The sequence below is a fragment of the Brachionichthys hirsutus genome, chromosome 20, assembly GCF_040956055.1.
Source record: "Brachionichthys hirsutus isolate HB-005 chromosome 20, CSIRO-AGI_Bhir_v1, whole genome shotgun sequence".
Lineage (NCBI taxonomy): Eukaryota > Metazoa > Chordata > Actinopteri > Lophiiformes > Brachionichthyidae > Brachionichthys > Brachionichthys hirsutus.
The window spans coordinates 7,749,383-7,765,988 of record NC_090916.1 but is presented as its reverse complement, the minus strand read 5'-3'; the positions used below and the strand labels follow the sequence as shown (position 1 = coordinate 7,765,988).

Sequence of the window (16,606 nt, the reverse complement as noted above, 5' to 3'; positions counted from 1 at the left end):
CAACTAACCCTCTAAATGTAAGGGAATATTCATTTTAAAAATATTTATAATGAAATACAGGATTAATGCATCTCTAATAACCCCAAAATAAACACTATTTCATCCGAGACTACTGTGTTTTCTTAAACGTTCTACAGGAATTATAATTTTGGAATGATTTCCTTTAATCTTTTACCTAAACGTACAGATAATAAAAATCTTCCATCATGCAGAATGGAACAATTAGACGCTCTGTGCCACACCTGACCCGGCTATCCCGGCTATCACTGCGGCGTTGAACCTCCTGCCCCATCCTCCTGCAGGCGCCTCGCCACCGCAGCTCCAGAGCGCCTCCTGCATGACCGACAGCGGCAGCACACTCCGACTCGGCCTGCAGCGCCGCCCCCTGATCCAGAAGCAGGCCCAAAGCGACTCTGATCTCATCCACCAGGACCAACGTCTGCTGAGCAAAAAGACTCGGTGAGAACTCATTGGTGTTATATCGCTATGGTAACAGTGGCTTGTCTCTTTAAAAATGCATGGGACTTGGACATAAAGCACAATCCGACTCATAAAGTGTGAGAAACAATGAAAGGAAAGAGGGGAGTCAAAAACATAGCAACACAGGGGTCTAAAAAAAACTTCAGCTTCCTCTGTGTGAGGTCTGGAAGGGCTGATCTTATCTTCCCAGGATGACATCTAAAATAAAATTAATTGTTGCTGTTTCCAATTAATTTTAGTTTAAATTTGCCAGTTTTTTTTCAAATTTAAAAAGAAAACCCCAACAAACAATCCCTTTATTTATTTAAACATTTTAATATAGAGATGAGTCATTTCACCGTTTCACATTAAACACAATGTGCAGCAGCTGTTCTCTAGAGTCTAGAGGGATGCAGGCAAATGAGAGAAATCAGAAATAGAAGAACGAGTGCAGGGAAAACTCGAGATGAAACGAGTAAAAAAAAAAAAAAAAAAACTTTTAAAGAGAGTGTGAGATGAGAAAACAACCGCATTCAGGATGTTTGTCTTCAGTTCTACCTGGCAGACATCTAGTCTTAACTTCTCATCGTCATCCTGCGGCGCCTCGCAACCGATGAAGGCCTCCAGATCATCCAGCAGCCTGCCGACTCGTCCACAATTACCCTCCCACCGGGTCCACAGCTGCAGCAGGCGCAGCCACAAAAACCCACTCATCAGTCTGAACATTTGATGTGTCGGCGCACACAGGAAATCCCTTCTGTTTACGTATGAATTCATATCGCCCGTAGCGAATGTGCACTACAAACCCCAAGGCTCCTTTGAGAAGCCACTTCCTGTTCCAGAGCCTGTTGCAGCAAAGCTCTGGCTCTGACTTCCAGCTGTACCCGCTCATCCTCCTGACACCTCAGTGCTTCCGGCTCACGTTGGAACAGGTTCTGCACAAACGCCAACTGAGACCCGAGGACCTGCAGGAGCTTCTGGCTCGCCGAGAAGCCGGTTGTAAAAAAAAAAAAAAAAAAAGGGAATAATCACAAAGCAGGACAGACACAGATTCCTACACCGCCGTAAGACGAACGAAACCACGCAGCGAACGGAGCGGACGTCTCATCATCAGCTGGACTTCTCTTAAAATCATCAAGAGGCTTTTACACACTCTTGGGGAAAAGTGGCTCTCTTTGCCTGCCCTTTGAAGAACTTGTTGAAAGCACAGCGAGCTACCTCGCGTCTGCAGAGAACAGCGTGAAGTTGGCTGCAGCTGGGAAACTGGCTCGTCTGCCCTTCTCTTATGGATTCTTCACCCAGTTCCAGGAGGCCCGTTATCCCCTGAAGCAAGGAGCGGTAGACTCGCTGTAGCTGGTCTCTCCCCCCCGGACTCGCCCTCAGATGTCTGGTCTGAACGCGCTGCTGAGAGAGGCAGGAAAAGCACAAAGTTTTAGAGGGAATACTCTCCAGTTTGGAAACAAAGCCTGCATCACTTCTGCTTTGACACCAGTGTATGGTTCAGACTTTAAATGACGGATTTCTGAAAAACTACAGGAAAAACGGCACCGGTGTCAGTTTTTATTTTTATTTTTGAAATATCAAATGTGTTTTGAAATAAATGTATCAGTGATCGCAAACTACCTCCAAACTGGGAACGTCCTTCATGCCGGGGAAAAGCTCACTTCTTCCCAGTTCAAACTCATCCAGAAAGCACAGCTGGTCTGAAGACAGCTCCAGATTGAAGAACAGAGGTGGGATAATTTATTCTAATAGAAAAGCATCAGTACAAGACTCTAAATTTACTCCTTGACATATAAACCTCCGAACAATTGGGAAATCTTGTATTTCATGTCATTTAAAATCCTTCTGAGTGCGAGATTGAAGTTCCACCTGAGTCATTAAAGCGCCTACCATTTGCCTCAGCGCGGCGACGGACTCGTGCAGCTGCCGGAGAGCAGCGGGATCCGACCCGGTTGATGTCGGCTCCTGGGCCTCCAGGGAGTCACTTTGATTAATGACTCCACTCTGCTCCTTTAACACGTTGTTAAGAGCAAAAACAACAACAAAGGAAAACCAAATAGATGGACGACATTTTGTCATTTCTATTGTGCATAATGAGAATGTCACATAATAAGAAAGAATCACGCTGAACGCTAAACAGAACTGGTTAATATTCTATCTCATATCTTTTTAAAGGAGCATCTCATATTTCTCTGACACTCACCAGATCATGACTGGGAGCCATGGATGTATCTTTGTCTCCCTCCTCTGTAAACTCATCTGATGCTCTTGTGAACTCTGTGGTTGGTCCGGCGGGAATCAACCGCGTCTCCTCCGTCGCACCTCCCGGCTCAATGGACTTTGTGTCCGCATGGACGACGGCGTGGTCACATGTCTGCGACCCACATCGAACCGGCGTCGCGTCATTAAAATGATCTTTGTCTACAGGATCAACTGATTCATCAGGACTAAATGCTTCGCCAGCATCCTCTTTGGAATCCGTGGTGAAAACTCCAGCTCCAATAGTTCCTGAATCTTCAGCATCCGCATCAGTTTCAGCAACTCCTGTCTCTATTTTTGAGGAAACGTGTTGACTCGCCAGAGCCTGACAGAAGAAAAGCAGGACTTTACTGTTTGAAAAAGCTCATTAAACAAGCTGGAATGAAAAATCTATTTTACCTTAATGTCAGATCGTGGATCAAGTTCAGCAGTATCTGAGAAATTGAGTGTCTCCTCTGGGTCCTGACAAAAGACACAGATAAATAAATACATGCAAATGGGATGAATGCACACGCACACACACGCACACACACACGGCATTCTAATTGTGGGTGTTTCTGAGGAGCAACACGTTTCAAGCAGCTGCTTCCGACAGCGCCAGATGGGATTCATCGAGCAACACAAACACGCGTAAACACGCAAAAAAACTAAACAAAAATCCTTCGTAAAACAGCAAAAAGAGAAACACGAAAGATAAACCGAATCAAAACATGAAAAAAGGAGGGAAAGACTTTTTTACTTTTACACCAAAACACACAGAATTTGTTTTCTTATTTTCAAAATTCTTTGCCAAAATTAACCTTAAATGAATCGATTTGTCAGGATTTGCTGGCATTAAATTGTTTGTTATTAAAAATAATCTCAAATGACAGCAGATTTATTATCACCTCTGGAGTACTGCATGTTAGTGTGTCGGAGGACAATGAGCGACGTCTCTCGTCTTCCACGTCCTTGCCTTCCACGTCCTCGTCTTCCACGTCCTCGCCTTCCTCGGAATGAGCCTCCTGGTTTATTAGTAGGAACAGATGATGTGATCAAATCTGTCATTTATGAGGAAATTGTCTTTCTAGTGACAATGGAATGTCATTTATCCTTAATAAAAAGTCCAGGCAATATGGAAGGAGTCGTTTCTTTCTCAGGATTCAAAACTCCATCTTTAATGATTTTTATTGTGGACTGCTGTAAATGATAAAAGACGACCAAAGAGGAATTCTTAGATTTGTATTACCTGGTATAAAGGTCTTTGTGGAGCTTCAGAGAACGTGTTGATGCTGAGATCCTCCTCACTGATCTGGCTCTAGTTGAGATAAAGAGTAAAAGTATCATGTTCAAAATGGTGTTGTTTGATGAAGCGCACTTTCTCCTCACAATAAAACATTGTGCACCGCCCCGATTCGTTCCCCATCATTAATAAAACCATAATTGATTACTGCATCCCGCTCACAGTTCAACGTGAAGCTATGTCTGTTAGCATGCCTGACGCTCTTGTTAGATATTTGATTATTGAATAAACACCTCCAACATGAGATATAATAAAAGAACCGAGGGAAAAAGGAGAAACCTAACACTCTTCTTTGATAATCCAACGAATCAGCTCTATGAGCACTGGGACTCGTACCTCCAGCAGCGTGCTTTGCTCCCGGGTGAGTTGTTCCAGCTCCTCGAGCGGCTGCAGGAGCAGCCGGGCCCTGGAGAAGACAAGCAGGCTGTCCTCCGCTCCCCGAGGGAGGCGAAGCTGTCCTTTGCATCTCTCCATCTCCTCAAGCGTTCTCTGCATCGACTGCACGTTGGCCATGATGACCTCCAGGTTGACACAGGCGAACAGTGATTCATTGATATTTTTTGCATCACTGGATCGGTGTGTAACTTAATTTGCTTTTGTACCCAGACAAAAATGTGTTTATTTACTCCAAAAGAGACCCGATGCAGCGGTGGAAAGGGATATTGATCTATGCATATTAAATGTGCCTCCTATCTGCCACGTGCACCGAGTGTGCCTCGAATCGTGCCTTTCATCACCTGTCGGTTGTGGAGATGCTCCATCAGAGGCACGCTGGAGTCCATGGAGGACAGAATCGCTCTGATCTTCGGCACGTTCTTTTCTATGGTCTTCAGCTCCGCTTCTGCTGCCTCGACCTCCTGGAAGGAAAAGCTTTCTTAAACTCATCTTCATCGTGCTTCACACATGCAAGAGTAACTTCCCCTTGAATAAAAAGCTCATAGAACCACTGTGGCAATTTCTGGTACTCCTAATATTCCTGTGTATTTCCTCCCACTGCCACTTGGGGGGCCGATATCACCCATGCAAACACGTGCAACGTTTTTACCCCGACCGCTTGCAGCAGCTGCTCCAGTGGCTCCAGGAGCTTGCGTTGCATTTTGTGAACCTGTTGGTCAACCTGGTCCAGTTTTTCCTCCTGAGTGCTCACATCACACACAGCGGACGCCTCGTCCAGGCCCGGCCTGAAGTCCTGCAGGGCGTGTCTGATCCTCTTTGAGTCATCCAGCACCAGCTGCAGCTCCCGGATTGCAAAAGAAATTCAACGTTATCATGAAAATAAGAAGAGATTATCTATTGATGATGAGGGTATACAGATAGAGGAAGGTGTATCTGACCTGCAGGGAGTTTGCGTGACTCTGGAGGCTTTTCGCCGTTGTGAAGGAGGATGGCCCGCTGAGCCAAGACCGGGCCTCCTCCATCCAGCATCCAGAGCTGAACACAACGCTTTCAAACTCCTGGAGACGAGCGGGGATCTGACCATGAGACAAAAACAAAACGGAACTCTTCTAGATCCCACGAAGTTTTAGGAAATTCTTAAACATTTTTGCATAATCCTGTTGACAAAACCAGCCAACATGGAAACGGGCGTGGGTGACGCCTGACCTTGCTGAGGAACGTGGTGCGCTGCTCCGCCCTCCGGGCTGCGTTTTGGTAGAGCTGCAGGGGTTGGGTGAGCCGGTCCATCAGAAGGTGGGCCTGATCCTGGCGAGCCTCAGTCAGATCCTGCACCTCGTTCTCCAGGAGCATCAAGCGGCTGTGCCATGCATCGAGCTCATCCCACACGTGCTGAAGAAGAAGAGGTGTAACGAGTGTAAGGATCATCATTGGCGTTGATGATTTGATGCGCCCATCCCGTTTGTGCTGGCGTGGGGCGCTGCAGTTCCTTCTTTCTTCCGTTCAAATCAAATCAAATCAAACAAATGATGCGCGTAGGTAATTCTATTGATGTTTTAAACAATATATTAATTGTGAATATGGAGCTGGGGCATGCAAGCAGCTTTGTGAATCACCTTGAGGACCCTTTTGGCCTCACTGACTGATGGACTCCTTTGCTCCAGTAACACTTTGATGTTCTCCAGACCCGATTCCAACTCCGCCAATTGACCATCCAGTCTCTGAACCGGCTCACTCTTCTCCACGAGCTGCGGAATCACACCCAAAAACATCAAAGTGGAAGGAAGACGGCTCCTGTGGAATTAAAGATGGATTCACTCCCGCGTCCGGTTACCGTCTTCTCTTCCCTTTGAATGGACCGCTGTGCCTCTTGTAAGCTTCTGTTTATATCAGCCGGTATCTCGTCATATCGGCGCTGAACACTGTCCACAATACGCCTTAGCTTGGCCTTCTGGGAAGACAAATCCTTCCCGAGGTCCTGTCAGTGTGGGAATGTCAGAGAAGTGTGGCGCAGGACAGGAAATAAGAAAGATCTTGCACATGCATGTCTCATCAAATGTCCTCTTAGATTGATCAAGCTCCACCTTTGGTCTACAAAGCATGAAAATGAGGCTGACCTGCTGTTTGCGTGGATTCGTGCAGACTTCCATCAAAGAACGGATGGCGACGATGCTGTGCTCAACCTCTCCTATCTCCTCCTGGACCCGCTGTCTCTCTTTTCCCTCTGCCTGGGCTGCCGCTACCATCAAAAGGTTTCTCTCTTTCAAGCTATGGAGAATAGTATATTCTCAACATCTCAGATCTCGAGGTTTTAACTGCTTTCCACTTGTATATTATAGAAATCCCACCTCCTGACATTCTCTCGGATCTTCACCAGTGTTTTGCCAACAGGTCCGGGGCCGATGGCATCCTGGGAACTAGATAAGCTCAGGGCATGTTCCAGCCGGTGTTCCAGGGAGGCTAAGGCCAGTTGCTCCTGCTCCAGTTCGGCCTGGTGCGTCTCGGCCTGGATCAGCAGCCCGTGGGGTTCCTCCGTGGTGAAGCTCACGGCGGATGAGTCCGGAACGTCAGCCTGAAGACTGGCCAGAAAGCCGCAACACTGCTCCATCTTAAGAAGGATGGAGTTGATGATACTTAATGGTTCAAACTGAGATTAAACTATTTTGTTTAACACGCCAATTGTGTGTTTTCTGCTGTAAAAAGGCGGTTCTCTTAGTAGAACTCACACTTGTAGTGATGTCTTTCCACTCCTCTCCTCTTTGTTCATTGCGTGCCATCAGGAAGCCCACGCCACGTCGCAATGACACCCAACACCTCCAGAGGGCGCCCAGCTCGCCGTCCCTTCCAACGCTACAGCCTTGCATGGGACATCCTGTTCTCAGTTCTTCTATCTTACCCGAGAGGTTGCGAAGATTATCCAGCAGAAGCTTTATGATGAGATGAAATCAGATTGAATATGAATATAAAGAAATGTTGAGTACGACAACTGAGAGCTGTATAAAATAGTAATTCTTCCAACAACTGTTGGTGGCTTTACACAACTCAAAAAAGTCAAACTCTTTCATGTTTCTAAATAAATAAATGACTGTATCAAACCGACCTCGGCTCTTTTTCGTTGAGCGACACATTTGTCGTAAGACGTCACTCGTTCCGCAGAGCATTCTGAAATCTTGGCCTCAAGCTCTGAAAGATGGAGACGCACTTCTTCATGGCATTTCTTGTGGCTTCCCTGACTCACTTTGCACCTGCGAGAAACCTGACGTTTAATTGCTTTCATATTAATAAACAAATCAACAAGGAAAAGATTAAAAAAATTATCACCGACGACGTATAAAAAGCTAAAGCTATGGGCACACCTTTGCAAGGACTCCAGCCTGAGCTGGGCTTGGGCCTCCAGCATGGCTCTCCCCACCAACAACTGGCTGAGGATGGCGATGTGGCGTTCCTCAGTCTTTGAACGGGACAGGTGTGGTTGTTGGGGCAACAGTTCTATAAGATGATCGATGTGAGCTTTAAATCCATTTTCAAGAGCCTCTAGAGCCTGCTGAGTCTGTCTTTGTTCCTCGGTACAGTCCAGGAACCCCCCAGGAGCCGATAGAAAGGTGGCTTCAGCATTATGCAGGAAGTCTGTAGCGCCCCGAGCAGCCCACTGATAATCTTTCAGGGATTCTCTCGCCTGGGCTAGACTCTCCTGTTGAACGTGTTATAGTTTAGAGAAACGGGAAACAGAAGCATGAATTTTGTGGTTAAATACTTTCAAAAGCAAACTGGATGTATCATTAACATCAATGCTTACCATTCGTAAATGGCACTCTTGCTTGGCTTTATCCTGAAGGGAAAAAAGTTCCTCGTAGTTCTTCAGGTCAATATTTTCTTTCTGTCCAAGACCTTCCAAAAACCTCATCCCAGACTCCATATTTCTCCAAATAACCCAGTGCCTTTGAAGTGCAACATCTATGACTTTTCCATCTGGGTCTAATGGCTCGGCTCCTTCCAGTTCCACTCTTGTTGTTCGGAAAAGCTCAATTAAGGCAGGAAGTTCAGAGGAAAAATGCATCCCTAACAGAAGCTTGCCCTCGAGGTTTTTGATGCCGTCTCTGACAGAGTCCTCCCAGGAGACTAGAGTTTCCACTGCGCGCCGAATCCTCTGCCTCTCTCCGGCAAGCTCAGACGGGCACAAGTCCTGAGCTATGGCTTCCAATTGGTCGGCTGCTTCTTGACATTGCGTCTTCACCAAAGGAAGTCCAATCAAGAGTGTTTGGCAAAGTCGGAACCGCTCGCTCACACTGACTGTCTCGTCACTGACTCTCTGGAGTTGCTCTTTGGTCTTGTCCCTTGAATCCTCCATTTGCTTCCTAAGACGCAGGTATTTGTCTTGCTCAAAGACACTAACAGCAAGTGCCTTGCACTGGTCTTGCATCTCCCCAATGGTGCACAGCAAGGCGCTGCGCTCGGCTTTCTGGCAGTGCTGAAGCTCTTGCACTTCACACTGATGCTCCAATAGCACGTGTTTGAAACGTTCAATCGTTGACCTGGTTTCGCGCGTGCAAGGGAACCGCTGCTGCTCCAGACCAGTGAGAATGAGCTGTAAACTAGCCTGGATGGTTGACAGCTCCTCCTTTGAATAGATCCTCTCATGAATCAGCTCCTGTAGTTCCCAGCAGGTTGCTTCTTCGTGAGCGAGCAAACCGTCTAATTCTGCCCAAAGGCCTGACATTCTGTTGACGAGGTAGCGGCTCTCGCCTGGATTCAGCCCAACGGCTACGTCTCTACAACCTTCTGTCATCGCTTGTAGCAGTTTCAGTTGGCTCTTTGTCTCCACTGTGGCTAATTGGTGACATTTCAACTCACTCTCCAGTTTTCCGACGTCTGCTTTTGAGACGTTTTCGACATGGAGGCAGGGGTCGCTTTTGGCATGTGTTTTTGCTAGCCATGCATCCAGACGAGCAAGTTGGCAAAACAGCGTCTCTCTGTTCTGCAGATTTATCTTCATAGTGTCAAGACCATGATCCAAGTTGTCAGAAATGGCTTTGAACAGGTCCTCTATTGTCTTCAGCACTAGGTCACGCTCGTCCCCGCATATATCAAACGTCACATCTCTGATCTGCTCAGCTTCTTGCATCTTGGACTTTCTTGTCCAAAACTCATTCTGAAGTTTCTTCATCTCAATAATCTGGATCCGAGCCTCCTCTGGGAAAAGGGCTAACTTTTGCCCAGTCGTGATATGGTTCTCTGCTTGCCTGGCCCATAGGATCAAGTCTTGTAAGTGCTTGTTGATCCTGCCTCCACAGCAAGTGTCAAGCTTGCTCTTGGTGAGGCTGAGCGAGGACTTCAGTTCCTTAAGACTATGTTCGATCTCATCCCTTTCTTTATGACCCAGGGAGAAACAAAAAAGAGCATCAGACCTGGACTGCAATTGCAGATAAGTCTGGTTGTGCAGTTTGAAGTCCGTCTTAAGACAAACGAGTTCTAGAGCACTTTTGCTGTCTTGCTTTTGAAAGTTGGACTTCTGAAGATCTTCAAGCTTGTCTTTCAGCTGTCGGGCACCTTGCATTAGGAGGGAGGATTGACAGGTGGAGCTCGAGGCATGCTGCAGAGCTCTTTTGAAACTCCCTTCTAAAAGCCTCCATTCCTCCTGGACATCACCAAGCTGGGCAAGAAGAGCGCCGGAACTTTCAGCTTCGCTCAAGTGGACCGAAAACTGGCTGCTTAAATGAAGAAGCTCTTCCATCATGGATTTTTTCTGCGTCATGGATTTCAGCAGTGCATTGAGTTTGTCACTTTGAAGGGCACTGCTCCGCAAGGCGCTTCTGTCAAAACCCACAACAGACAAATATAAATGTACAGTTCATGAGGTACAACAAACAAATGTTAAGGCTGTGGAGATTAGAGGATGACTCACAAGCTTGTTTTTTCTTTCTCAGCAGCCAGAACCTCCAGGAACGTTTTGATGAGACGCATCTGTTTGTGATACTGTTTGACCTGGTCCAACTGCGTTGCCTTTACCTGCACTGTTGCAGAGGCATCCAACAGTGCAGCGCTACACTGTCCCTCAAGAATGTCGAGGACATCCGGATCACAAGACTGGGCAGCGTCCATGCATTTGACAGTGGCCACTTGCTCTTGCACACGGCTCCTGTAGTTCTACGGCGGAAAGAACATCGGCGCAATAGTTTTCAACAAAATTAAACTCTTGTCGACCAGAAGGTAAGCAAAGTAACTTGAGCGAAGAGAAACCTTCTTATACGCGTATACCTCTGCCTCCTGTAGCTGTTGGGTCATCGCCGTGACATCGAGACGAGCTGGTTGATAGCGACATGCCAGAACATTGTGGACAGTCCGCATCAGTCGAATCGCTGGTTCACCGGGAGAGAACTTCAGGTGCCAATCCAAGTCAGTATGTGGCGTCCGCTGTAAAGCAGCACAGTAGGTAGCACTGTTGCCTCATAGCAAGAACTTTTCTGAGTTGGGGTTAGGGTTTCTCTGAGGCTTCCTCCCACCCCCACAGTAGTGGTGAACTATAGTGACTATAAATCGACCGTACGCGTAACCGTGAGTGTGAATAAATGTTCGTATTTCTCTGTGGTTCTGTAATTAACTGGTGACTTGTCCAGGGTGAACCCTACCTCCTGCACCAAAAGAGAGAAAGATGACGACAAAATATTTTGATTTAAGAAGCCGGATCAAGCCGATGCTTGATATTTTTTTTTTGCTTAGAAATGATCCTTGATAAATATGTTTGGACTGAACATACAACGACGCCCCAAAAAAAACAGTTTGAATGAACTGAATGATTTAAGGAAGAAAGAAAACAAAAGTAGTACATGAATATAGTGAATAAAATGTTAATACTGTAAAATAGCAAAAGGAACAGCAGCACGGCGATCCTGCTGCAGGTGCTGCATTCCAGTCTCTGAAAGCAAAATTGTTACTCGAACTCATAAACAGCATTTTTTAGAAATAAACACTCTGTAATTAAAGTCGCTAATGACCCTGCAGGAAATCGCTGCCCTTCCTGTGGACCACGACTAAGGACTTTCAACGTCAACAAGACCGCAAGGGCTTTTTTGAAATGCTCCTCTTAGACAGGATGTTTGCCTTTACTTGTACTGTAATACATGCTACTCTTTGACTGTACTTGTACTCTAACATTCTATCTAATAAATATATTCATCATCATCACCATCAGCAGCATCACGGGAGCGCACAGAGCCATCCACTGAAACACCACAACTCTTATCCATTTGCTGTTTACGCATTATGCCTTTATTTCTGCCCCCCCCCCCCCCCCCCTGCCAGCAGTGAATGAATAACTCTACTTTTTGGATTTCATCCTTTTGTTCTCACCTCCTGAGGGTCAGATGTGTCATTTGTGACAAGGAAGGGCGGTAGATCCGACTCGGACAAGTGTGGCAACCTGTGCCCAACAGGTGATACTTACAGTTATGACGTCACTTCTTTCCACCAAACTCTGGATCTCAGAGAAAATATCCTGCATGATGCAGCCGCGTTTGCCGGACTCCGGCGATCCACCCGCGGCCTCCTCGGACTGCAGATCAGCTGTCAGATCCAGCTCCGTCCTCTCATGCTGCATGCTTTCCTGGATTTGTAGTTACAACACATGAGAAGGAGGTGGTGTCACATTAGAGCGCTTCTGTGCACCAATAACAACAGTGCTTCCTGTTCTTACCCAGCGTCACACTGACAGAGGCCTGGCAAGTCGGTGCCTGAGTAGGCAGCTCTCTGCCCTGAGGGCGGGGAGTCTATTCTAGACTGGGTTAGACATGAAACCACCAAAACCTGACATAGTTGCTGGATGACAAACATGGGGGGGGGGGGTGCAGGGTGCAGGTAGAGTGGCTGGGACATTTAAAACAACACAAACAGTTTTCTGATTGGCTGCAGGGAGAAACAATGCAAAGGCAAAAAGTGCTCAAGTTCGGAAAACACGACAGACGAAGCAATGTGTTTAAACATTTGGGTGATTCATCTTCCTGAGGAATGTGACATTTTCTGTTACTTCTTGTTTCAATCTCGGAAGAGTGGAAAAAGTGGTAGATAATCTCGTGTTCCGATAAAAAGAAACATTATGGATGGCTTCATTTATCCACCGCCTCCATACAGACGTCCTTTTTCAAGGTTTCAGGGAAGACTTTCTGGACTAGACAGACTGATACTGGGAATCCTGCAGTAACTCGTGAAAATAGACCACATCATCTCGTCAGTCCACCTGCATCCTACTGAAATGAGCGCAGCATCGTTTTCATGATCGAAATGTGTTTCTTTTCAAGCGATCTAAGTTAAAGGCAAAGGTTTGACCTTTTAAAACACGTAAGTGCATTTTAAACTAGAAGAGCACTGGGAGAGCGCAGACCTCCACCAAGCAGCTCAGTCTCCAGCTGCTTGACGGCAGAAAGCAGCACCGATCACCAATACAGAAATAAATAAACAACTTCTGTGAGAATCAAAGAAGAATTCCAACCGGTTCAAAGGTTTTAAACTTTAGGTGGAATCTAAAATTTGCATTTCTTCGAACATATCCAGTTTAATTAAGCTTACAGTTCATGCTTTATGTATGATCAGTCAGCAAACACCACTTACCCGACTGGACGGACTGGTCCTTCCACCGCTCCTCTGCTCGCTGAAGGGTTTCCTTCACTTCTTGTCGCCTGCAGCCCGGCCTGTTTCCAGTGATCCTGAACACTTCAAGGCCAGCCTGCCCGCCTGCTGCAGCTTCCACAGCCTGAGAAATGTTTCTGCGGATTAGTCAGCAGTCGCTTTCGCTGCAGCAGCAACAGTGTGTCAGAATGTGGCTTCTTTCAATCTGTGCACACTGAACAAGGGTTTCAACAACAAATGGACACTCCTTATTGGAGAACAAATGTGTGCATGAAAGAAATATTTGGGTGCACCCTTTTACTGCCAGAGGAAGTATATCTGATAATTTACATGAGAGAAATATACTCTTCAAGTTCATTTTAAATAAGGTGTCATATAAATGACAATCCAGAATTGAAATTATATAGTCCAAATTTTATTTTATTTTTACAATTGTGACAGAATGACTGAAGTCATACTTGATTCAGGTGTGAATGATAGTTTGGTTATATATCAGACTAAAGGTCATTTTGGTATTTAATAAAACTTTATTATATATAAAAGATATAATCAATACACATACAATGTTTTTAACATTATATATATGCATGTGCATTGATTATACTGTACCGAATAGATTAAGGAATCACTTACAACAGCACAGAGAAATGTCTCAAATTCAGCATTTATCGCTATGACCTCAAGGTGGAGCCAAAGAGACAGCTACGCAGATGCTAAATCTATCGCGTCCTACCACGTGGTGGCGCTACATAGAGAAACATCAACGGACCCCGCTACCAATTTTAAAACCGAAGAAGAGTGTCACACGACTTTGACGTTTAGCATTAGCTGTTGTCTTGACCTTCCGTCTGCCGCAGCGAGACTAGCGGAAAGGTAAGTTAAACCGTTTTCCTTTGTACTATGACGTCGCTTTGATTCAGACAGAAAACACATTGATGTTTGCAAACACCGCGTCCTACCATTGTAGCGTTTGCCACCTGCAAATGTAGCTACCTAGCCATGTTAGCAAGCTTCAATCTAGGACGTCTAGTCAGCGGTTTAGTTGCAGATTATCAATTTAATTACTTGAACTTTGAAACCTGACATGTATGCCAGCGTCACGTCTGCTGATCGATATCCTTGCTCTGTTTAACGTGCTTATACGCTCGCAATGCTAAGTCTGACCGTAGTTGCACTGTTGTAATAATATTAGCACTAGCTAACCAGTTGCTTTGCACTATTTAAAAATCATTTAAAACATATCAGCGATAAATTATTACTTTGACAACGCTAAGATAAAAGAGAACAACGATATTATTATCGCCATTAAATGGTTCTATTTTGAAATGTATATATTTTTTCTAGTTGTAATCAAAGTCGTTAGCTAGGCCTGAGGGTCAATCGGAAACAGTCCCTACAAACCAATGACGTCAGTATACTCCATCAGTACTGGCTGAATAAGGGAACCGATGAAGAATATATTTATTAGATAGAATGTTAGAGTACAAGTACAGTCAAAGAGTAGCATGTATTACAGTACAAGTACAGTCAAACATCCTGTCTCAGAGGAGCATTTCAAAAAAGCCCTTGCGGTCTTGTTTCCGTTGAAAGTCCTTCGTACATAAATCATCGACATTTAACAATGCCAATAAAAATAAATTACTCCACAGATGCAAAATAACAATAAAATAAAAAGACACATAATATGTACAACCGAACGTACAACCGGTTTCTTAAAGTCAGTCAAAAGTAATGACTTGCTATAAATATGCTGGAATTACGACCCCCCAAGAAAACCCTGTTATGACGAACTAAACATCCTGATTCTCCTCTCCATTGAGAGAACGCCTGGTACTGAGTTAGGGTATCTATCGGTCCTGTGTCCCACAGATGACTGGAGGCACGCTAGCGGGGTGGTGGAGGACGATGGGCCCGTATTACAAGGCAAACAAGGAAATATGGGTTGGCATCGGCATCATGACGTACTTGTACTACAAAATCTCTTATGGGGGTGAGTGGATACTTCTGTTGGGCACGTAGTGATAGAATGCAACTAGTCTAGATGTGTATGGAAATATTTCTCAGTGAAGTGGGTTAATTAGACTTAGCATCACATCTGTTCCTTTTTATATTTCAGGTAAGAAGGCCGTGAAGGACAGTAAGTAAACAAACATTTTATTGATCCGTACTGTATATTAAGATTTAGCTTTGGGCAGTGATTATTGTGAGAAAACAGAGAAATGTATCCCTAAATATCCTCGATGTTTTAAGGGGAATCTTATTGTGACAGAAGAGATTTTCGCCATTTGTCTTGCGTTGCTCTGTCTGTAGATTATTCATGTTGGAACTTTCGTAGGGTCACGATGGACGAATGCAATTCTGTCAAACAAAATTGAAAACTAAAGTAAATAGGAATTCGCATATTAATAAACATCTAGAGATAATTTCCTCGACATAAAGCTCTTATTTCGGGACTAAGTTCAGATGAAACTGCTAGCGGACACTAAATCCTTGACTTCTCTTTTATCTTTTTACAGAGCCCGCCCACTGAGCTCTCCACCACACTTGCCCACCTGCTATGAGATGACGCCCCGGCTGTTCGTCCCGAAGTCCAGATTGATATGATTTTTTGTTGTTGTTAATATGGATCTAATAAAGTTGCTGTCCAACACTTCTTTCTTTTGTTTTGTTTCGGCAGCCTGAATGTCATTAAAAAGGGGTTCGACAATTTACGTAAAGCCCGTTTGCGCACCACGATTTCCTAACGGATTAATACGTAGCAGGAAATTTGAACCACAGATGATATTCGGTGTTTCAGTTCTGTATTAAAAAAAGAACGTATGATTATTAACGTGGCCAGTGTTTGATGTTAATGTATAGTTGTTGATGCCCTTTGGTTGGGTCAGTAAACAGACGCTCCCGCGCAGAATGAGTGAACTATTGATAGCCGATGAATAACGGTGAGGGTTTACATTTCAACTAAATAAATGTAAGAACTGCCGCGTTTAGCCTTCGGGTGAGCCGCTCGCTCCGGGTTGTGTTCCACAGGATGACGGCATCCGGATTGGGGGGGGGGGGGGGGGGGGGCGGGGGGTTGATTACAGATCAATCAGTTCTGTTTACAGTTCGGGTCATTGGGCTGGGAGTGGGTTGGCTGGAGACTCCAGTTTGGGGGGGGGGCAGACGTTGTTGAACCTCCTGGGTTTTTTCGGGATGTGAATTCTGACGATCATACCAACGAGTTGATCGATGGATTTATTTACATGATGGGGGGAAGGGGGCGGGGGCAGGTAATCGACTTCTAAATATCTGTGATCGATACTCGACCTCATTGTTAATGATAAACTCCAGAAAAATCTTAAGTTTGACAGACTTGGTGGAGCCTGCCTCTCTATGTGTGCGTGTGCGCGTGGGCGCGTGGGCGGTGAGCTCGCACTGAATGACAGAGCGGTGGAATGAAACGCGGCTCGGGCGCGCGCCGTCTCGCGCGCACCGACTGCGTTCCGTCTCTCCTGGATTTCAAACATGGCGAAACTCTTTGACGCTGCAGCACCGCCGTCCTCCTCCTCCTCCCCGGCACCGTTATCTCCGGTACCGTGATGACCCGGGAGG

The 16,606-nt window shown here is 45.6% G+C and overlaps 1 protein-coding gene across 1 annotated transcript in view; it reads right to left on the bottom strand.

The window, feature by feature from the left end:
• The window catches only part of syne2a (spectrin repeat containing, nuclear envelope 2a), a 29,169-nt gene extending 17,275 nt beyond the window's left edge, over positions 1-11,894 (bottom strand). The window contains exons 1-23 of the mRNA XM_068754092.1: positions 11,838-11,894; positions 10,652-10,807; positions 10,299-10,540; positions 8,193-10,206; positions 7,753-8,087; positions 7,497-7,641; positions 7,123-7,323; positions 6,745-7,004; positions 6,514-6,664; positions 6,231-6,374; positions 6,013-6,144; positions 5,606-5,788; positions 5,338-5,475; positions 5,049-5,234; positions 4,741-4,860; positions 4,340-4,522; positions 2,666-2,836; positions 2,353-2,472; positions 2,083-2,172; positions 1,678-1,863; positions 1,266-1,436; positions 1,018-1,140; positions 243-439 (exon numbers count right to left, since the gene is read on the bottom strand). Coding sequence (XP_068610193.1) covers positions 243-439; positions 1,018-1,140; positions 1,266-1,436; positions 1,678-1,863; positions 2,083-2,172; positions 2,353-2,472; positions 2,666-2,836; positions 4,340-4,522; positions 4,741-4,860; positions 5,049-5,234; positions 5,338-5,475; positions 5,606-5,788; positions 6,013-6,144; positions 6,231-6,374; positions 6,514-6,664; positions 6,745-7,004; positions 7,123-7,323; positions 7,497-7,641; positions 7,753-8,087; positions 8,193-10,206; positions 10,299-10,540; positions 10,652-10,807; positions 11,838-11,894 — 5,705 coding nt within the window. The remainder of the gene's footprint in view (positions 1-242; positions 440-1,017; positions 1,141-1,265; positions 1,437-1,677; positions 1,864-2,082; positions 2,173-2,352; positions 2,473-2,665; positions 2,837-4,339; positions 4,523-4,740; positions 4,861-5,048; positions 5,235-5,337; positions 5,476-5,605; positions 5,789-6,012; positions 6,145-6,230; positions 6,375-6,513; positions 6,665-6,744; positions 7,005-7,122; positions 7,324-7,496; positions 7,642-7,752; positions 8,088-8,192; positions 10,207-10,298; positions 10,541-10,651; positions 10,808-11,837) is intronic.
• Between the last annotated feature and the right edge of the window lie 4,712 nt (positions 11,895-16,606).